Source organism: Cucurbita pepo, chromosome LG08 (genome assembly GCF_002806865.2).
Source record: "Cucurbita pepo subsp. pepo cultivar mu-cu-16 chromosome LG08, ASM280686v2, whole genome shotgun sequence".
Lineage (NCBI taxonomy): Eukaryota > Viridiplantae > Streptophyta > Magnoliopsida > Cucurbitales > Cucurbitaceae > Cucurbita > Cucurbita pepo.
In genome coordinates this window covers 3,017,776-3,038,583 of record NC_036645.1, presented here as the reverse complement: position 1 = coordinate 3,038,583, position 20,808 = coordinate 3,017,776, and the positions used below count along the sequence as shown (strand labels likewise).

General features: G+C 32.3%; 3 protein-coding genes across 3 annotated transcripts; 2 read left to right on the top strand and 1 right to left on the bottom strand.

The window, feature by feature from the left end:
* The first annotated feature begins 7,612 nt into the window (after positions 1-7,612).
* On the top strand, positions 7,613-10,113 carry LOC111799873 (pectinesterase 2). The gene is made up of 2 exons (XM_023683363.1): positions 7,613-8,469; positions 9,318-10,113. The coding sequence occupies exons 1-2, from the start codon at positions 7,614-7,616 to the stop codon at positions 9,992-9,994; spliced, it is 1,533 nt and encodes a 510-aa protein (XP_023539131.1). The 5' UTR covers position 7,613; the 3' UTR covers positions 9,995-10,113.
* A 2,346-nt stretch (positions 10,114-12,459) lies between these two features.
* Positions 12,460-14,799, bottom strand: LOC111800640 (chromo domain-containing protein LHP1-like). The gene is made up of 6 exons (XM_023684426.1): positions 14,463-14,799; positions 14,153-14,178; positions 13,948-14,043; positions 13,171-13,866; positions 12,805-12,865; positions 12,460-12,717 (listed from the first exon to the last, which is right to left on the bottom strand). The coding sequence occupies exons 1-6, from the start codon at positions 14,787-14,789 to the stop codon at positions 12,670-12,672; spliced, it is 1,254 nt and encodes a 417-aa protein (XP_023540194.1). The 5' UTR covers positions 14,790-14,799; the 3' UTR covers positions 12,460-12,669.
* Positions 14,800-16,631: 1,832 nt separating this feature from the next.
* LOC111799758 (upstream activation factor subunit UAF30-like) lies at positions 16,632-19,285 on the top strand. Its single transcript, XM_023683223.1, has 2 exons — positions 16,632-17,052; positions 18,840-19,285. The coding sequence occupies exons 1-2, from the start codon at positions 16,744-16,746 to the stop codon at positions 18,960-18,962; spliced, it is 432 nt and encodes a 143-aa protein (XP_023538991.1). The 5' UTR covers positions 16,632-16,743; the 3' UTR covers positions 18,963-19,285.
* Positions 19,286-20,808: the final 1,523 nt, after the last annotated feature.

Below are 20,808 nucleotides of genomic sequence, written 5' to 3'. Positions count from 1 at the left end.
TATAATTAATATAAAATAAATAAATAGTTCATAAATGAGGGAATTGGAAGGAGGCCCAATGTAATAAATTTTTTAGCCCAATGTATGAAGCCTGTGTTGATTTTGATTTTGGGACGCTAATTTATATTAAAAAAATTATAATTTTTTTAGTCGAAAAACAATTATAATAATAATAATTATTATTATTTTAATATAAATTTATTATATTAAAATCATGAGACTAACGACAATATATAACATGTCAAAATGGGCAATATCTAGCGGTGGACTTAGGTTGTTACAAATGGTATCAGAGCGAGATATCAGGCGGTGTGGCAGTGTTGATGCTGTACCTCCAAGGAGGGTGAATTGTGAGATCCCACATTGGTTTAAGAGAGAAACGAAGAATTCCTTATAATGGTATGGAAATCTCTCCCTAATATATACATTTTAAAATATTGAGACTGACTATTTGCTACCAGTGAAGAATCAAATTAAACACAAGTAAACAGGTCTCGAAGAGTCACGAAATTCGATTAAGAAATAAGGTCAAAAGTCAGGTAATAAAGCTCGTGTTGTCAACACCTTTCATCCGTCACGAAGACAAGTAAACCGTCTCATTTCTTTCCTCAAAATGATGAATCAAAATTCGATCAAAGTCACGAGAGTAGATTTAGTTAGTTTCTTCTGTCATTCTACAAACCCGACAACTACCACCTAATAGTCAACGAAGGTGGGTTCATCGAACAATTATTACTTAAAGTTGTTTGTTTCTAAATAATAAAACTAAACCCGTCATTATTCACGATAGGTTTAAAATCGCTCTCGACATAACTATTTTCAAGTAAAACTCCTCTTATTAAACCCGTTCGAAAAAAACGTTCAAATACCCAATAAGATTAGAATAGTCAAAATTACATTGCATAAAGTTTAGAAACATCTTTCTCAAGCATTATTTCAAAATCTAACAAAGGAATCTTCATTTAGGAAGAAGTCAACAAGACAAAAACAACTACTTACAAAGTTCTTCGAGAAAAATAATGTAGACAGAGAATTGATTGTCTGCGGCTGCACATAGTTTTTACGGTTGACCTAACTCTACAAGTAAGCTGTTGGAAAGACGCCACGTGTAGGATTTCAGTCAAAGTCAAACTTTTGGACGGCTTTTGATCTACCAATGAGTAAAAAACCAACGGTTTTTGGCTGGCGTGTTTGGAACAATCACGACTAAATAAAAAGACTTGATAAGAACGATGAGAAATATATATTTTATTAAATTATAAATTTTATCCTTAATAAAAAAATAATTAAAATTTATAAACTGCCTATAAATTTTATCCTCATTTGATGACTATTTATTTATTATTATTTTATTTCAAAAATAAAATTTATAAACTAAACTTATAATAAAAATTGTTATCCATAAAAATAATTTTTTTTATATATTATAAAGTTCAATAATCTATTAAATATTTATGATAAAGTTTTTTTTATAATTTTTTTTTCTGTCTCACTTCATGAATTTGACCTAAAGAAAAAGGAAAGGAAAATAAATGTAAGCCGCCAGAAAAATAAGAATAATATAAATGATTAATTGATATTTTCAATATATATTTTTTTTAATAAATATCCATATATATGAATAATAATAACAAGGCTATTACTTGATTTGCACGTATTATTTTATTTTAATTTGTGTTTATTTTTAAATGTATTGATGTATTTAATAATATATTTGTAAAATTGAAATTTTGATGACCCGATGGTTGTGTTTATGTGTCGAGTTAGAGTTTTTTTAAACAACTTGAAATTTCGAGTAGGTTGGTTTTGTGATCCGAACAACTTGAATAAAGCTCACGACTCGACCTAAAATCCTATCTTTTCGAGGTGGGTTGGGTTGAGTTGTCAAGTTTTTTTTATAATTATTATTTACTAGTCCCAACACGCTATTAACATTAGTTACAAACGTCAAATATTCTTAATTTTTTTGTACGTATGGTATTGTTGGGTAGTCTTTCTTTTCTTGACAAGAGAAAATCAATCCTGTCGTAACCCTATTTCTGGGTTAGTCGGGTTGACTCATCAACTCATTAACTAAAACCAACTTTCAGTTTTAAAAAAATTCAACCAAATCCCGACCGAAATAAAAAAGCTAATCCAACTCAACTTTTACGATTTGGGTTGGATAATTCAGACTGATCAGGTTATCATGTCATATGAGCGCTCGACGAAGCGCATAATTACCGAGAGTAACATTTTTGTACTGATTTATAATTGGTCGTTGTTATTATTATTATTTGTAAAATAAATTATTAAGCCTAAAATTTGAAAAACTCCCACCTAATAAATAATAGTCTAAAAGCTAGGCAAGCAAAATCCGTTGTTAGTTCTACTTTGAATAATTGTGAGTAATCAAGTGGAACAAGTTAAATATAATTTAATTATTGAATTATTAAAAAAATATAAATTTGAGATAAAATAATTTACTAAAATAAATATATTCGTAAAAATGTATTTTTTTTCTTATTATATTAAAAATAATAAACTAAAAATAAATAAATAAACTAGTGGAAAATAAAATAACAAATTATTAAATTATATTTTTTGGATATTTATTTTTTTAAATGATAATTATTTTAATTAGCATATTAATTTTTTTTAGTTGCTTGACAGTTACGTAACGACAAGTAGTCGGCGTTGATCAGTACAAAGTCAAAGAAAAGGATGGAAATGCGATAAATTTATTTGTGACGCAACAATAGTAACGACAAGTCGTAAAGTTGGTACTGGAAGACTGAAGGGTAAGAACGTAATTGTGGACTATGGGCCCACACATGAAAATATTTCCAACAATTATATATCAAATTTCAATATTTTTAAAAAAGAAAAAATAACATTAATTAATTATATTTAATTTGCAATTTTCTTATTGTGTAAATGTATTTTTTTTAGCGAGGACCACACCTTTATTTAAATATTTTTATTTAATTATATTTACGCTAAATTTTGAAATTTATATGATCGAGCCACTGAAAAAAAAGATGCACCGTGTTAGTATAGATAACAACTATTAATTATTTGAAACATTTCTTAACAATTATATTCTCGAGATCAGTTTGTTCATGTATTTTTCGTTTACTCGAGCATCGATATTTTTTTTATATTTATTAAAATTTCATAGATAATTTTAAAACATGGTACTAAGTGTATTAATGAATTTTTTTTTTTAATTTTAAATGTATTTTTGAAACAAAATATGAACAATTTTCATGTATTTTTTAAGTTTTTTATTTTTATTTTTAAAAGTATAATTAAAACGTTTGAAAGTTTAGTCATACATGTATGATACATATCTATACACACATAGATATGCACGCGCATATATATATATATATATATTATATGTATACATATATATATATATATATTATATGTATAGGTAAGCATGTACGCGGGAAATGATTAATCACGTAGAATAAGGTTAATTTTATAAATTAAATAAATTATAGGTAAGCTAAATCACGTGTCATACGAAAGAGACTAACTAACTATATTTCCAAGTAAATATCATTAATTTAAGAGATATATCTAAATTTATCACTCCCGTCAAATATATGAATATTTAAAATTATCTATCTCTTTTAAATTTAATTTTTTTTTTTCATTCGGTTGAACTTGAAGTCTACTAAGTCAGTCGTCTAAAGAATTAATATGACGTGAAACGTACGACAAAAATTAATTATGTTACGAAGGTTAAGAGAGAGGGACGTGTAAATTCTATAGTGACAGTGACATTCATCCCGACACATTTAAATCCATTACGAGTTCACGTTTATACCTTTTTAAAATATTTATTTAATCAATTATGCTCAAATCGAGACGATTAAGACAATACTCCCTTTTATAAAAAGGCATAAAAATAAAAATATTTCGTTTTCGTAAAACGACACCCATTTATAAATATCGGAATCGACTGCCCGCACTATAATGACATGTCGTTACGTCTATTCCTACGACGTTTCGTAATGACTTTAACATCATCTAGGCCACGTCTAATTCTTATAAAATTCAAACCCGAAAGTAGATAATCCGCTAATTTTTTTTTAATGAATTTAATTTACAAAATAAGAGGAAATTTTCTTTAAAAAGCATAAAATATATAATAAATTGCTAAAAAATATAAGAAAAAGACCATATGGTTGGTATTATGTAATTTTCATTATTTTTATTTAATTTAATTTATTATTATTATTATTATTTTAAAAAATGGTATATTATAAATAACAACTTTAATTTTATCAACTAGGCTTGAATAGTTTGGTGCTATCTATTAATAATGGCCTAACTACTTCTTTAATATTTTATTTTATTTTTTAAATTTTAAATTTTTAATAATATATTTGAAATTACAGAATTAGGCGTTGTTGAGCTATATTACAAGTCGCTCTTCAAATTCATTAATTTTGATTTATTTTTTAAAATGTTTTTTTTATGAATTTAATAATTATTTTTATTTAATTTTTAATAATTGGTAGATGTGTTTATACGACTCGATGACCCGAACAACTCGAACCATCTAACCTAAATTGCAAATATTAGGTTGTTAGACTTTTTTCTCGATTTTGATTCCGTTAAATTTTTAAAAAATAAAAAATATTTAATGTTTGAAAGAAATATTAATGGATATTTTAGTTATTAGTACGACATATATTATAAATAGGTAAATTTTTTAATAATTAAAAATAATAATAACTCGATGACGAACTCAAACCATATAATTATTTTATAGGAATTATTTATATGTAATTAATTAATCTCAATCATATAATTTTTTTTTTAATTAATGCATAAAATTCAATCTCCTTGCATCATGTTTCAATTTCTTATAGCAAGTAAGTCAAAGCTATAATTTCGTTGACTTTTTTAAATTAAAAAATATATTTATACCTGAACTTATCCGAAACAAAATATTTTAAATTAATATAATAATTTTGAAAATATTACGTCAAACTACTAATGATTATGGATAAACTTTCTTTACCAATCATGATCAAATTAAATGTTTTTATTAATTATTAAATATTTAAAGGAAATTAATTAGCCAAATATTGGCTTAGATATTAAATATATAAATGAAATTAATTAAGAAAATCTAGGTTAGATATTAAATATATAAAAGGAAATTAATTAACAAAAGGAATAAAAAAGAGAATAAATTAAATTAATAATGTATTCATATAATAAATAGTTTAATTAAGAAATATCAAAACAAATTTATTCCCTGCAAATTGGTGTGGAAATGACAGAAAAATATTCATTTATGCTAATTTATAAGATTTATGAAATTATTATTTTTAATTTGGAATAAAATATAAGATTATATGTAAATTAATAAATTAAATAATGTTCGTAGAGGTGTATATGGGTTAGGTTGGATTGATTTGGAAATTTCTTTTGACCAACCTAAAATTTCGGGTTGGTCGAGTTGGCTACCCGAGTGAACCGAACAGGGTTTACTTCAAAACAGTCTTAAAAGAAGGATAGGGTTAGGTTGTGAATCCTATTATAAAGTTGGTTGAGCTGGCTCGACTAAAAAAGTTCCAACTCGCAAACCGGTTCGATTTTTTAGGGTTTTCCAATTTCAGTTCGGGATTACTCTCATTCAGATATACCCTATTGGTATCGTAATAACTATCAATTCTTTTGAACGTTTTTAACCATAGCTTCATATTCTCGAGACTCTCATTCAGATATATCCTCGATTCATACACCCGAGCGTTCAATTTTCAAAACCAAATCGGTAGAAATTCAATCAAATTAACGTCGGTTTTTTTAGTTGCACCGCTCGTATACTAATGAACCACCCTTCTATAATTTATCTAATACACCTACCCAAGCTAAAGAAAGGGAAGGAGAGGCCATTTCTCCCTCTCTCCCATAATTGAATATTCCTCTTAACAAATTAAAATGTTTTTTTTTTAAATATCATGTTATTATAAAATAATAAATTAAATTAAATTATGTAGAATAATAATTGATAATTATATATTATATTTATTGTTTGGGCCAAAAAGTCTTTGGCGTTGACCTTTTGACATCGTCATAAAGAGTGCAATTTCCATGCATGCAATACACGAAGAATATATAAATTATTAATATTAAATAGTTTAAAAATAATAAAAAAAACATTAAAAAAAATTGCTTATTTTTAATTATACTTATTAATTAATTAAATTTGTTAATTGTGGCGTGAAAAACAAATTCATAATAATTTAGTCAACGAAAATTGGAAGTGTATTGGGCAATTATTTTTCTTAAACATAGTTAAATATTAATAATTGTATTATTGATAATTGAGGTAAATTAATTAATTAATTAATTAATTAATTATAAATATAAAGCAAGTTGAAAGCAAATTTTCGTAGAGTCTAAAACCAGAGTCTAAGTTACAACCACTCCTTGAAATCCCATTGGACTGTCAAATCAGAAGCGTCCACGTGGATATTGTTAAAGTAGAGCCACCGCAGCCAATAATTAAACCCAATTAACTTTGAATATAAATATATATATATACAATTTTTTAGCATTTAAACTTTCATAATAATAATAATTTTTTAACTTTCAAATTTTGTGTTTAATCTTAATCCTTAAAAAAACATATATATTTTATAAGTTGTTTTAATAATAATATACTTTTAATTATAATCGTAATTTAGAATATATATATTTTATAAGTTGTCTAATAATAATCTATTTTAGTTATTTTAGAAAATGGTGAGATATTTCTCTCTGTTAACTGAAAATTAAGATTATATTCTCAATCTCGCACCCAAGTAAATAGTCATAGGTAATAAATAATCAGTAAAAAGTAAAAAACTATATCTAGTAAAATCATATATGGTAAATAAGTATATATAGTAAATTGAATCATATATATTTTATATATTTATTTTTTTCTCCTGTTTTTTGTATTTATCTAAATCGAGTGTGTACGTAGTTGTGCGATATGAGCCAAGGCAAACATACCCAACTTTAAAATCTACATGATTAAGCTATATAGATGGTAACTATTAATTATTTTAATTATTTTTTAATCATATAATTTCTTACGATTTATGTACATCTTGAGCGTACGCGTATATATATATACACACACACGTACATATATATGTTCGAGACTATAGTATTTAATTTGCGAAAATCTAAAAAAATGTTCGACAAATTTAAAATATATTTTCTAAAATTTATTGAAAATTTTCATAATATATATATATATGTATATATATATATATATTATGAAAATTTTCAATAAATTTTAGAAAATATATTTTAAATTTGTCGAACAGTTTTTTAGATTTTCGCGAAATAAATAGTATAGTCTTGAATATATGAAGCAGGATACTAACAGGAGTAGAAGTCATTTCTTTGGTCAACCGGAACATATAGAGCTCTATTGATTAGAACATATACACTCGACAAACAGGCAGAACCATGACAAGATAACTAAAAACAAGGCAACTAAAAACTTAAGGGTCAGTTTCTCTCTCATAAGACTAATTTCTCTCTCCTCTGACCTTGTTCCCTATAAAAAGAAACCTCCCATCCCATCCCACCATTAACCCGAACTAAAAAAAATGGCAGCCATTAAAAGCGTTTCCGTTCTCGTTCTTGTTCTTGTTCTTGGGTCGGCCATTTTTGCTTACTCGGATAACGAAGTGAAAAATTGGTGCAGCCAAACGCCATATCCAGCTCCATGTGAACATTTTCTCACGGCAAAAAAAACCGGCACAGAAAAAAACCGGCCAATCGCTTCAAAATCCCACTTCCTTAAAGTTCTGGTCGAATCGGCCATCGAGCGAGCCGTTTTGGCCCAAAAAAACGCCGTCGCTCTCGGGCCAAAGTGCCAAAACGACCGAGAAAAATCTGCATGGACCGACTGTATCGAGCTCTACGACCAAATCATTCACCGGCTCAACCGGACCGCCGGCCGCTGCTCCCCGGTCGATGTTCAAACCTGGCTCAGTGCTGCTCTCACAGCTCTTGACACGTGTCGAGCTGGGTTTGAGGAGCTTGGGGTTTCGGCTTTCGGCTACTCTTTAACGGCTAATAATGTTTCGAAGCTGATTAGTGATGGGTTGTCGGTGAATAAGCCGGCTTCGGCTGAGGGGTTTGAGCCGCCGAGTATGAATGAAGGGTTTCCGACGTGGGTTAAGCCGGGAGAAAGGAAGCTGTTGCAGTCGAGCGCTCCGAATGCTAACGTGGTGGTGGCGAAGGATGGGTCTGGGAGATTTAGGACGGTGAGTGAGGCGGTCGCCGCCGCGAAGGGCGGAGGGAGGTTTGTGATTTATGTGAAGGCCGGGGTTTATAGTGAGAATGTTGAGATTAAGGCTAAGAATGTTATGTTGATCGGCGATGGCATCGGAAAAACTATCATCACCGGAAGTAGAAGCGTCGGCGGCGGTTCCACCACTTTTAGATCCGCCACCGTTGGTAATTCTCCCCTTCCTTTTTTATTTTTTATTTATAAATAAAATCATAATGAAAATGGGTTTAAATGGGATTTTAGTGAGGTTTAAGAATTCTAATTTTAAAAAATGGGTTTAGAGTTTTTTTTTTTTCCCAATAATAAATAATAATTCTTAAAAATAAAAATAATTAATAATAATTTTTATTCAAATGGAAGCTTTGGAAAACACCACCCATTTACAAAAGCTTAAAATTTTAATTTTTTATATAATAATAAATAATAGATTTTATAAGATTTCTTAACAATTTAAATTATTATTTAAAAAAAAATATTAAATATACCTAATTCTTTTGATAATGTTTGACTTAGTTCATTAGTCTAAGAACATATTTAAAAGATTGCTATGGATTATTAATTTTAATTAAATAATAAAATTATTTACTGAATTTTTGAAAATTACGTAAATATTGTAAAGTTGGGTGTTAGACATTTTTAATGAATTAATTTTTTATTTATATAAAAAAAAAGAGTATAATTCAACAATTTGACTAAGTATTACAAAAATTATTTATTTGTTTGTTTTTTTTTTCTTTTTACATAGAAAATATGAAGTCAAAGTCAATTGAGTCCTAAATTTTAATATTTTAATTTTGGAATTTTATTTTAAAAAATAAATAATTTAGCACTATATTTTTTAGTTTGAGAATTTTTTTATTAGGATGTATAAAACTTAATGAATTTAATAAAAATAATTAAATAATAATAATGTTAATATTTAATTAAATATGTTTTTAAGGAGGGTTTTATCGAATTAATTGTATTATTTTATTTTTGTATTAATTATTAACTGTGGACGTCGCTGAAATCTCAGCCGTTGATGGAGACGGATTCATCGCACGAGACATAACTATCAGAAACACCGCCGGAGCATCAAACCATCAAGCGGTGGCGCTCCGTTCCGGCTCAGACCTCTCCGTCTACTACCGCTGCAGCTTCGAAGGCTTTCAAGACACTCTCTACGTCTTCTCCGAACGCCAATTCTACAAACAATGCGACATTTACGGCACCGTCGATTTCATTTTCGGCAACGCCGCCGTCGTAATCCAAGATAGCAACATCATCGCCCGCGATCCTCCAAACAAGACGATCACGATCACCGCCCAAGGCCGCGCAGATCCGAATCAGAACACCGGAATCTCGATCCACAATTGCAGAATCACGTCGGCCAGTGGCCTCAGCGGCGTTAAGGCCTTTTTAGGCCGACCGTGGAGGGAGTATTCGAGAACTGTAGTCATGACATCGTCGATAGGAGGGTTTATCAGTCCGGCGGGGTGGATGGAGTGGAGCGGTAATTTTGCGCTAAATACTCTGTATTACGGCGAGTATAAGAACACCGGTGCGGGAGCTTCGACGGCGAATCGAGTGAAGTGGAAGGGTTATCGTGTAATTACCAGCGCGGCGGAGGCTTCGAAGTTCACCGTCGGGAATTTCATTGCCGGTGGATCTTGGTTGCCGAGTACCGGCGTCCCGTTCACTTCCGGCCTCTGATTTGATTAGCAATTTTAAATCTTAATTACAATGTAAGAGTATGTAAGTTGCAGGAATAAATGAAAGAAAATATTGGAATTTTAAATTACAAATTTAGTGAAATATTACTTTTTTTTTTCTTTTTTTGTGAAATTATAAATTTAGTCTTGATTTTTTTTTAATTTACAAATTTATGAAATTAAAATTAAAATTCTATACATTGGTGAATTAAAAAACAATACTACTTAAGAATTTTATTATATACCCTCGGTATATTTATTTATTTGCAAATATATATATATATATATATATTTTAAAAAAAGTTGTATACAAAATATATACCTCACATCGTTCATTTAGTTAGCAAAAGTCCCAAAGAATACCTCCGTGTGGAACAAAATTTTTGTGGGTCCCAACGTTTAGACGAACACGACTCTCCACGATGATATGATATTATCCACTTTGAGCATAAGCTTTAGTGGCTTTGCTTTGGGCTTCCCAAAAGGCCTCATACCAATAGAAAGAGTATTCCTTCCATATAAAGTCATGATCATTCTCTAAATTAGCCGATGTAAGACTTTCATCTTTCAACATCAACTAGTCACAATAGAGATATGTGGTAGAATGGTATCATACTAGCTCTATCAGAGTACTTTGTAGTGAGGATCCTGTGGTAACTAATTTTTTTTCTCAAACGATCCATCGGTATATTAAGCGAGAGAAACTAATCTGACTCGTTATCATGGAAAATCTTAAATCGAAAACATTTATAATTCAGCAATCCAATTCACTTTTCTATACTGAGAAGAAGACATGGTTTGCTATTACTAGAACAAGATTACAATAGGTTATAGAGCAGAAGGAAGATAAGAAAAAGAAAGAATGTTCCTAACCCGAAACCGAATCCATCGGGATCATAGCCATGGTTGCTCGAATGCTGAACTGCACAAGTGGATGAAACATGAAGAACAGGAAAGGAAACAGAAAGGAAGTGTACAAGCAGTAGAAGAAAAAGAAGAATCACTGCAACCCAAATACCCAGTTCAAGTAGAGATTCCAAACTCTCCCATATGGATTGAAGAGTTGGCCAAAATATTATGATTCCTAGAAATCCAACTATGATACAAGGTACAAGAGGTGATGGCCCTGCACTATGTTCCATTATCTCTCTCTGAATTAGAACCTGAGTGGTGGCAGAAGAGTGATAATGAGGAGGGAAGGCTGTTTGTTGATGGTAGGAGATGACTTTGGAAAAGCTTGAACGTTTTCATGCTTTTATGAAGGTCAAAATATTAGTTGATCAATGATGAAAGTTCCAAAAGAATTTAAAATTTCTTGATAGGATTGGATGCCAACCTGAGCAACCTGTATCTAATCGAGTAACTAATTGCTATCTGTTGAAAGTAATAACAAGGAGCCCATGTGGCTTAGTAGGACGATGAATAATCTGTTGACGATTGTTGGGAGGGAGTCCCACATCGGCTAATTAAGGGAAATGATCATAGGTTGATAAATAAGAAATACATCTCTATTGGTACGAGGTATTTTAGGAAAACCAAAAGCAAAACCACGAGAACTTATGCTCAAAGTGGACAATATCATACCATTGTGGAAGTTCGTGGTTCCTAACATAACCAAGTACCGGTTGTAATATTAAATGAAGTTTGATAATGACACTTAGATTAAATATGTATTTGAATGACATCATAGGAGACCTACAGATAAATAATATGCGAAATTCAAGAGGTTTAGAATTTACATTTGAGGGAGCAGTTGGAAGTCCAAGAGCGTCCAATATCTGTTCTTTCTAGCTGACAAAAGAAAATATATAAATGGAGACCAAGAAAGTTCAGTAAGAAAACCTGATAAATAAGCATCCCATGGCTCTTTGATGAACACTCAGCATCTGGAGGGCAGAAAAGCACCACATGAATCTGTAGAAAGCGTATATAACCACCACTTGAATCTGTATGAAGCTTTCCATTGGACATCAAAAATAACGTAAAGGAAATGTGGAAATGGGTGACGATTTCCTACAAGATTATTTAGTCTAGCACTGTAATACTATAATACTAGCATGAACAGACAGCTCCTAACGCTGTTGGGAAAGGAGTCTCATATCGACTAATTAAGGGTTGGATCATGGGTTTGTAAGTAAGGAATTGAGACTTTGGGGAAACCAAAAGCAAAGCCATAGAGCTTATGCTCAAAATGGATTATCATACCATTGTGGAGCGTCCGTAATTCCTAACATGGTATCAGAGCTAGACATCGGGTGATATGTTAGAGAGGACACTGGCCCCCACGGGGGTGGATTGTGAGATCCCACGTCGATTGAAGAGGAGAATGAAGTATTCCTTAGAAGGGTATGAAGACCTCCCTAATAGACACGTCTTAAAACCGTAAGACTGACAGCGGTACGTAACAGGCTAAAAAGGACGGGGGAGGTGTGTAGAACCATAGAAGTTCATACCAAGTCTTTAAACTGTTAGATTGGATATCCAAAAAGAATATAACTTTCCATTTATCCTCATGTAGAAATAAAACAGAGCAAGAAAATGTTTGATCTCCTCTTAACACAGTTCTTGAGAATTTTACCAAGAATTCATATTATACTCCACCGAATTTCCTAAAGCTACAAAATTACAGCTTGTAAACCATAAACATGATGGTGGCCAGATACACTTGTAGCTCTTTCATAATGTTGGATTATATCGGAGATGTTGCTCATAGAAGTTAATCAACTGCAGTGAGAGAGTAGTAAATACTAAGAGGTCAGAAACTAAGTAAGTTAAATATGTAAGCTAGAGTACGAAAAATTGATCAATTACCAGAAGTGGATTGTTAGCCTTTAGAAATTTGTTATTCACCGTTACTTCTTTTCCATCAGACCTACATGCAAAAAGAAAAAGATCCACAATCACTGCTTAGAACGAACCAAAAAGAATAGGAAATGGCCAGAGCTTGTTCCTTTGGCTGTCTTGTCAGTAAAATGCATGCCAATGGGAGAGAATTGAAGAATTGTTTAGATAACCAAGCTCTAACAGATGATGAAGCTAGATTTTTGTGTGATTCGTAAGAAATTTGAAAACAATAATTGAAATCAAGTAGAGTTTAGCTAATGACTATTAAATAGAGAAAACGTACAGTAACACTCAACAGCACAAAGGAAGAGTAGTCAGTGTTGTATAACAAACCTCACAGCCAAGAAGGTCACGACTACATCCGGGATGTTATTTGATACCGAAACTGAATAACCAACAGGCTTGATAATCCTTCTTATAGTAGCTACATTTCTGGAGTGGCCTGACAAACTAGGATTCTCGGGCCCCAATTGTTCATTTTGATCAGTTGGCTCCATGTTTACAGCAATTCCATTTTGTTTTAATCTTTGTTCAGAGTTTTCAGACGAGACTGCTTCCTTAGTGAACCTTTTCACCCTACTAGATTTCCTTCTCTTGGCTCCAATGGAATGACTTCCCTGAGTGGAACCCACCGCGCAATCAGCCTTGGAATCATCATAAACAAGGCCAAGATCTTTAGAAGACTCTGCTTTATTATCAGAATCAACCATATTGGCAGATATTGCTGCCTTGAGCTCAATAAGTTTCAAATCATATTCGTCTCTCGTTCTACTTCCATCAAATTTCTCACCCATATCGCCATTTTCAACATTGAATGTTGCAGTAGAGTCTATAAGTACTTGAGGAGTAGGAAGATCATAATGAATTATGCTGTTTAAAGGAGTGGCCGATAGACAATCGTCCACAGTACTCATGTAAACATTTGTGACATTATCAGTAGCTATGACGCGGTACTGTTTTTCCTCCTGAAGTTGATTATTACCGTCTCCATCCTTGCGCTTGCGCTTCCGCTGCTTTCCTGATCGTGAGCTACAAAAAATGAACCCAGAATTAGGATGTGACGTTCCGAGTTGTGAGGAAATCTTCGAACTACATTTACATTTGTCATACATTTCCATCCTTTTCTCAAACTCCTCAATAAATTCAGCGCATGATTGGAGATTGTCCCAGGGTTCCCATGTGTTGGCAGTTTCTGGCCAGCCATGCCTATCAACAACAAAAAATTGCCGAAGCTACTTTCACGAATATCAAGAACAAATCACAGGGATAAGATCTGAACAATAAACCAAAAGGAAAACAGCAAGATCGTACATACCATTTGACAAGATACTGAAGCTGTCCCTATGGATTCGAAAACAGAAAAGAAAATCTAACATCAGACTAATAAATGACATACAGAAACACAATCGTCTGAACAAAAAAATCCAAGGGTACAATACCAAACTAATTCGAAAACAAAACACCGAAAAAGCTATTCGCAGAGTACATAGAAATAGAAGAGAATTTTGTGAAAATAAACTCATTCTCAGAAAATCTATAATTTCTAAAGTACAGGCCGTAACCTGCAAAAGGAAATCCACATTCTAGTCGAGAGAACGAGCTAAATTTTGCAAGTTCTGAGATACCTTACGAACTCGTTTCCTTCGAATAGCTTCAACTACGAAGAAGCCATCGTCAAGCTTTGTTAGCTCAGAAGCAGTAACATCAGCGACAGCATTCTCTTCTCCGTTGACTTCTCCGCCTTCACCGGCGAGTAGTGGAGTTTGGACAGAACTGTTCTGAATCGAAAAAGCTGGAAATCGAGATGAAATTATAAGTTCATTTCCATTGTTGTTAGAGTTGGAAGGAGCTGAATCTCCATTAACAAGAGTTGAATCTGTGAAACCAGGGACTGGAAGCGCCATTGCTTCAGTCTCAGAGCTTCCCACCGCCTTCTTCTTCCCTCGCCCCATTTTCGTCTAATCGATCCTTTCCCTCTCTTTTTTTCAATTTATATCCAACATAGGATTATGGCCATAATTTCTTTTCATTTTTTTGCCTAAATAAAAATTCAGTTCAATAATTTAAAAAAAAATTATAAAAATACCTTTATTTTTTTTTATTTTTTTTAACCCTCTTAAATCATTTTAAAAAAATTTAAAAATACCTTTAAATTTTTAAAAATACCCAACTTTTAAAAATAGCATATTTTTATTTTTTTAAAAGAAATAAAAAATTCTTAACATTAATATATAAATAAATAAAAATAATTAAAAGAGTATTTTTTTGAATTTTTTTTTTAAGTTTTAGAGTATTATTAAATTTTTTAAAATTTTATGTGTACTGGAAATATTTTTATTAATATTATTTAATATTTATAATTTTATAGTTTTAAAATAGTTATAATTTATATAAATTTCACTTAAACTATCATTTATTCACTGCAAAAATTGCATTTATTTCCTACTTTTTAGTTAATAGTAATTTTTGATAATATGATAATTTAGTTTGAATTGTTTAAAAATGGTAATTAAAATAATTTTCTGTTTACTACGTTTTTTTTATGATTAATTATAATTATAATTTAAACTTATATTAAAAAATAATTTTAATTGAATTATTGTGTGTTTGATTACCCTAAAGTGATTCTCGAACTTTATTTAAAATAATAATAATAATATAATAAAAGGAATCACCTTTTGGATAATCAAACTTCGAATAATTATTTAAAAGATTATTCTAAACGAGTTTAACAATTTAAGCATTACGGTTAATTTTGTTAGACGAACATGACTCTCCACAATGGTATGATATTGTCTACTTTGACCATAAGCTCTCATGGTTTTGCTTTGGGCTTCCCCAAAATGCCTCATACCAATAGAGTTAGTATTACTCACTTATAAACCCATGATCATTCTCTAAATTATCTGATGTGGGACTTTCATCATCCAACACCTCCCCTCGAACAAAGTGCGCCTCCCCTTAATCGAGGCTCGACTCCTTTGGAGTCTTAGTCATTTTTTACAGCCTTCGAGGAGGCTTGACTCATTTTCTTTTGGAGTTATTTGTTCGATATTTGAAGATTTATCAATCTATTGACACGACTAAGTTTAGGGCATAACTCTAATACCAAGTTAGACGAACACGACTCTCCACAATGGTATGATATTGTCCACTTTGAGCATATGTTGGATGATGAAAGTCCCACATCTGCTAATTTAGGGAATTATCATGGATTTATAAGTGAGGAATACTAACTCCATTAGTATGAGGCATTTTTGGGAAGCTTAAAGCAGAACCATGAGAGCGAGTCATTGTTATAAGAAATAAAAATGTCTCCATAGCTAGCATATTGGATTCCAAAAATGATATGCCCTCTCTAACCGGACAACTGGAGAGAACTTCTTTCATGACATGTTCACTGCGAGCAAAGTTGGTTCCAGGTTTGCTACAGCATCATGGTTATGTATAGATGTTCTGAAAATAATACCAAATAAATGTGCAATTAGGCTTGATTTTTTGAGAGTGTAAATGCTACGGTATAAATACAGCATCATGGTTTAGTATAAATGGTTCGTACACGTGCAAAATTAACTATACTTTTGGAGAGTTATCATTCACATATAATTCGTTTGGTGATGATTTGAACCGATACTTGTTGAAGAACGTGTTTATGTCATTTGAAAGAAATGATAATCGAGCACGATACCGTCTTTAGTTACACTACGATTGTCATTGTTAGATGAACATACTCTTTATAATGGTATGATATTATCCACTTCGAGCATGGTTTGATTTGAACAAAATCTCTGTAGAAATTGATCAATTTGATTTTGTCTAATATCTTGCTGCTAGTGGAACTAAAGAATCGGCGAGTTTCTCTTAAACCTCCGCCGGGAATCGACTGCAACATCCAAGCAAGCTACAATGTCGTTTGGATTCAGCAATGGCATTAGGGTTTTCAGAGGCTGTAGAGCTCTATTAGCTCCGTCGAAATCATCGGCTGCCGTTCCCGCCGCCATCAAATCGAAGGAGAAGGCTCCTCCGAGCTCCGATGATGTTGTTTCTGCAGCCGTGCCCAAGCCGAAAATCAAAAGGGTAACGACTCGATCGACGGGGATTCTCAAGGTCGTTGAGGTTTCTCCAGCGTTGAGCAACTTCTTAGGTGTATCGGAGGTTTCTCGCACCAACGCCGTCAAGCAGATCTGGTCCTACATCAAGCTCAACAACCTTCAGGTTTCTACCTTCCTTCCACTGTTATCTATGTATTTGATTGCGTACGATACCATTGTAGTTTCTAGGGAAATGAGTTGTTATCTGCGATTTTTGCTTAATGGCTTGATCGGCCAATTGATTTAGCGTGAATATGAAGAGAAATTTCATCTTCAAGTGAACAAACTAGTTCACCGAGCCTCCAATTTTCCTTCCCTTACACTGCAAACAAATTTGGATGTTCGTAGCAATTTCTTAGAAATGGCATCTCTCAAGTCTTGATGTTCTTACCTCGAAAAATAGATGAAAAGTTCATGGGGAAGTACTTCGTTACAATGTTGGAGTTTATCAAAATTTTCTGAAGGCCTATGAAGCTGTTTTGAATGAAATCTTCCGTTATTCTTTCTTTTCTTATAGCGATAATGATCAAAATCCATGAGCTATCTTGAAACATTGGAATTGAAAATCTTTCAGTGTCCATTGATGGACTTTTGCTTGCATTACACAAAGCTTTTATACATCTAGGTCTACCCACTCTCCCTTTCAATGAGAATACTTAACTCTTGAAAGATTGACACATTTGATTGAAGGATTGTATAGCATGAACACTTAGATGTCAATCCCTGCTGTTTTTTCTGAAATGATGCGGCATTAAAATAATAGTAGGGGTAGATACCGTTAGAAACCACGACCCTCCACAATGGTTTGATATTGTCCACTTTGAGCATAAATTCTCGTGACTTTGGTTTTGGTTTCCCAAAAATGCCTCATACCAATTTTGATGTATTCCTTACTTATAAACCCAGGATCATATCCCCTTAATTAGTCAATGTGAGACTCCTCCCAACAATCCTCCGCTCAAACATAGTACACCATAGAGCCTCCCTTGAGGTCTATGGAGCCCTCGAACAACCCCACCTTAGTCGAGGCTCGATTCCTTCTCTGGTTTCGCCAAAAAGGCCTCATACCGTCTTAGGAACCACAACCCTCCAAAATAGTATGATATTGTCTACTTTGAGCATAAGATCTCATGGCTTCCCTTTTGGTTTCCCTGAAAGGTTACTTATAAACTCATGATCATCCTTTTAATTAGCCAACGTAGGACTTCTCCCAACAATTCTCTACAGACACTACAACCTAAGGGCATGGAAAGCTAAAAGAAAGCTTTCGATTTGTTAACGATGGTAGAAAAGTTTCCACCTACATAGAATTTAATACCCTACGAATTTCATTGGCAACCAAATGTAATAGGGTCAAGCGGTTATCTCATGAGATTAGTCATGGCGTGTGCAAGCTTACTCAGCTATTCATGGATATCTAAAAAAAAGAACGGTAGAAAGGTTGTAATATACAAGAATGTCAACTAAAACTCCACCAATAGTAAGCTGTACATTTCTCCAAAGACTCTAAAAAGAGGAGGACTTCTCTTCGAAGCTCCTGATCTGATTCCTTCCCAACCAAAACGTGCCATAACAATGTCGGAGCTGCACAACTCCGCTAAAGTTTCCTTAATGGACACCTTCCATGCTGAAAAAAAACGACTCTCGTCTTTTGTAATGACAGTTAAGCCAGGGTTAACATAAGCTTGAAGATATCAAATACCATATAAGTTTCTTCCATATGACATATTGTAGGTTAGGGTCGTCTGGTTGAAGGTTTTGTTCAGCTACACGCAAGTACCCATTGTTTTAAAAGAAAAAACAAACGGGCTAGGTCTCGAAGAGCTCTGTCTTCCATGTTTAGTTGCTAATCAGTGAGTTTCTGTTCTCCAAGCTATGGAATGATGAGAATTTCATTGTCTTTGCCTGCAGAATCCTGCTAACAAAAGAGAGATCTTCTGCGACGATAAGCTTAAAGCCATATTCGAAGGAAGGGAAAAGGTCGGTTTCCTCGAGATCGCGAAATTGCTCACTCACCATTTTGTGAAGGACTGATCAGTACAGAAGCTAAAAGATCAACTTCCAGACCATTTTGTGGCTCTTTATCTTGCAGCCTCAACTCTTATAGTTTTGTTTGGCTCATGTTTGTTTAGGCATTTTGTAAAAAAGAAAGCACCAAATTAGACGCCTTCCATTTTCTTCACAAGCCTAAGCTTCTTTGTGCTTGCTCAACAATACTTCTTTTGGTTCATGGAAGTAGGTTGTTCGTATGGTACCTCGTTCTAATCGTACGGATCTTTAAGTTTTCAATTTACTTGGAATCTCAAATGTTTTATTATGATTTTTCGTCGACGTGCTAGAATTGACTCATGTCAACATTTTCGTGAATACCCTTATTTCATTCAATCATAGTATGTAGTCAAGTTCATTCCGAAACTTTTTTTTATAACAATTAAAATTTTCTTATGGTTTCAATCATATGTTCTCTATTCATGAACTTTGCCCCTAATTACTGTAACCATTGGTGAGTAATTGAAGATTGATATGCATTTGACTAGGTTTTTGGAATTGGAGGATCTGGTTCGGGTCACGTTAACGAGTCTTGTTGGAACTAAGATTGATATGCATTTGACTAGGTTTTTGGAATTGGAGGATCTGGTTCGGGTCACGTTAACGAGTCTTGTTGGAACTGCAGGATTCGAGTCGTGATTTATGGACTATACTCATAACTTAACCTTTTTTTTTTCTTCGCATGTTTTAACTTGATTTCTTTCGAAAACAATTCACTAATTCACTCCAACGAGTCTGGTTGAAATTTATATTCTATGAGATTCAATGGATGTTTTATTCCGTTTATCGTGCTCTGAGACTGTGGGTCGATTTTGAACTGATGTTCTCTAACCTATTGTCAATATGTTTAGAAGCAAGGCTTTAGCGGATAAAAATTTTAATTTTAATCTTTTTGAGGTACAATTATTAATATAAAAATTAAATATATTATAATACAACCAAGTATGAGTATTAAAATTAATGAAAATCATTAATATGATTTGTTTGGTAGTTAGTTAAAAAATCACACATTATTCAATATTAAAAAAATTTGTGCCACAAAAGGGAATAAAGAAACTCGAAGGGTCTACCGGCAAATAAAAGATCTGTGGGTCCCACCTGCCTCCATGTTTCTTCCAGAACGCCAACAGAAAGCGTTGGTCAAAATCAAATTCCAAAACCCATTAATTTTGATTTTTTATTTTCTTTTATAAATTTCTATTTTTTTTTCCAAATATTTGAGACACGTCATTTCCTTAATATTCAAGGTTAAATAATTTAGATCTTAAGCATATCTTATTAATTCAATAATTATCAAATTTAAATAAATTAGCTAGAATAATTATATTTGCTTGGTCGGTTAATTTACACATCATAGAGAATATCGTGTAATAAATTATTATTATATTCTTAAACGTCCCATCTTTGAGAATAATGAATATTACTATTCAACCGCTTATCTTTCACCCACTCCTTATTTAATGCATCGAACATAATATAGAGAGAGATTAGTTGAGATTAGACATTAATATTCGTTGAAAAGTTGATAGCCTACTTTTTTCATGGTTTAACGAAGAGCTGAGATCGAGCTATCGATCTTATCCTCTAAGCATACTTTGTTGGTTTAATAGTCAGCAACGAGGATCGGTTGATATTACTTTTTTGTGGTTCAACAGTAAAGCAGATATCGAACCTTATCTCTCGATCTTATCCCCTATGCAACGAAGAATTAGTTGACATTGTTGGATGATGAAAGTCCCCATCGACTAATTTAGGGAATGATTCTCGGTTTATAATCCATGAATACTCTCTCTATTGATACGAGACATTTTGGAAAAGTCCAAAGTAAAGT

What these genes read in the sequence shown, in the direction of transcription:
- LOC111799873 (XM_023683363.1), top strand. Translation starts at nt 7,614, where the DNA reads ATGGCAGCCATTAAAAGCGTTTCCGTTCTCGTTCTTGTTCTTGTTCTT. An exon ending in TTTTAGATCCGCCACCGTTG is followed by an intron (nt 8,470 to 9,317) that starts GTAATTCTCCCC and finishes CTGAAATCTCAG; the next exon opens with CCGTTGATGGAGACGGATTC.
- LOC111799758 (XM_023683223.1), top strand. Translation starts at nt 16,744, where the DNA reads ATGTCGTTTGGATTCAGCAATGGCATTAGGGTTTTCAGAGGCTGTAGA. An exon ending in TCAAGCTCAACAACCTTCAG is followed by an intron (nt 17,053 to 18,839) that starts GTTTCTACCTTC and finishes CTTTGCCTGCAG; the next exon opens with AATCCTGCTAACAAAAGAGA.
- LOC111800640 (XM_023684426.1), bottom strand. Translation starts at nt 14,789, where the DNA reads ATGGGGCGAGGGAAGAAGAAGGCGGTGGGAAGCTCTGAGACTGAAGCA. An exon ending in CTTCAGTATCTTGTCAAATG is followed by an intron (nt 14,044 to 14,152) that starts GTATGTACGATC and finishes TGTTGTTGATAG; the next exon opens with GCATGGCTGGCCAGAAACTG. An exon ending in TTTGAGAAAAGGATGGAAAT is followed by an intron (nt 13,867 to 13,947) that starts GTATGACAAATG and finishes CATTTTTTGTAG; the next exon opens with CTCACGATCAGGAAAGCAGC.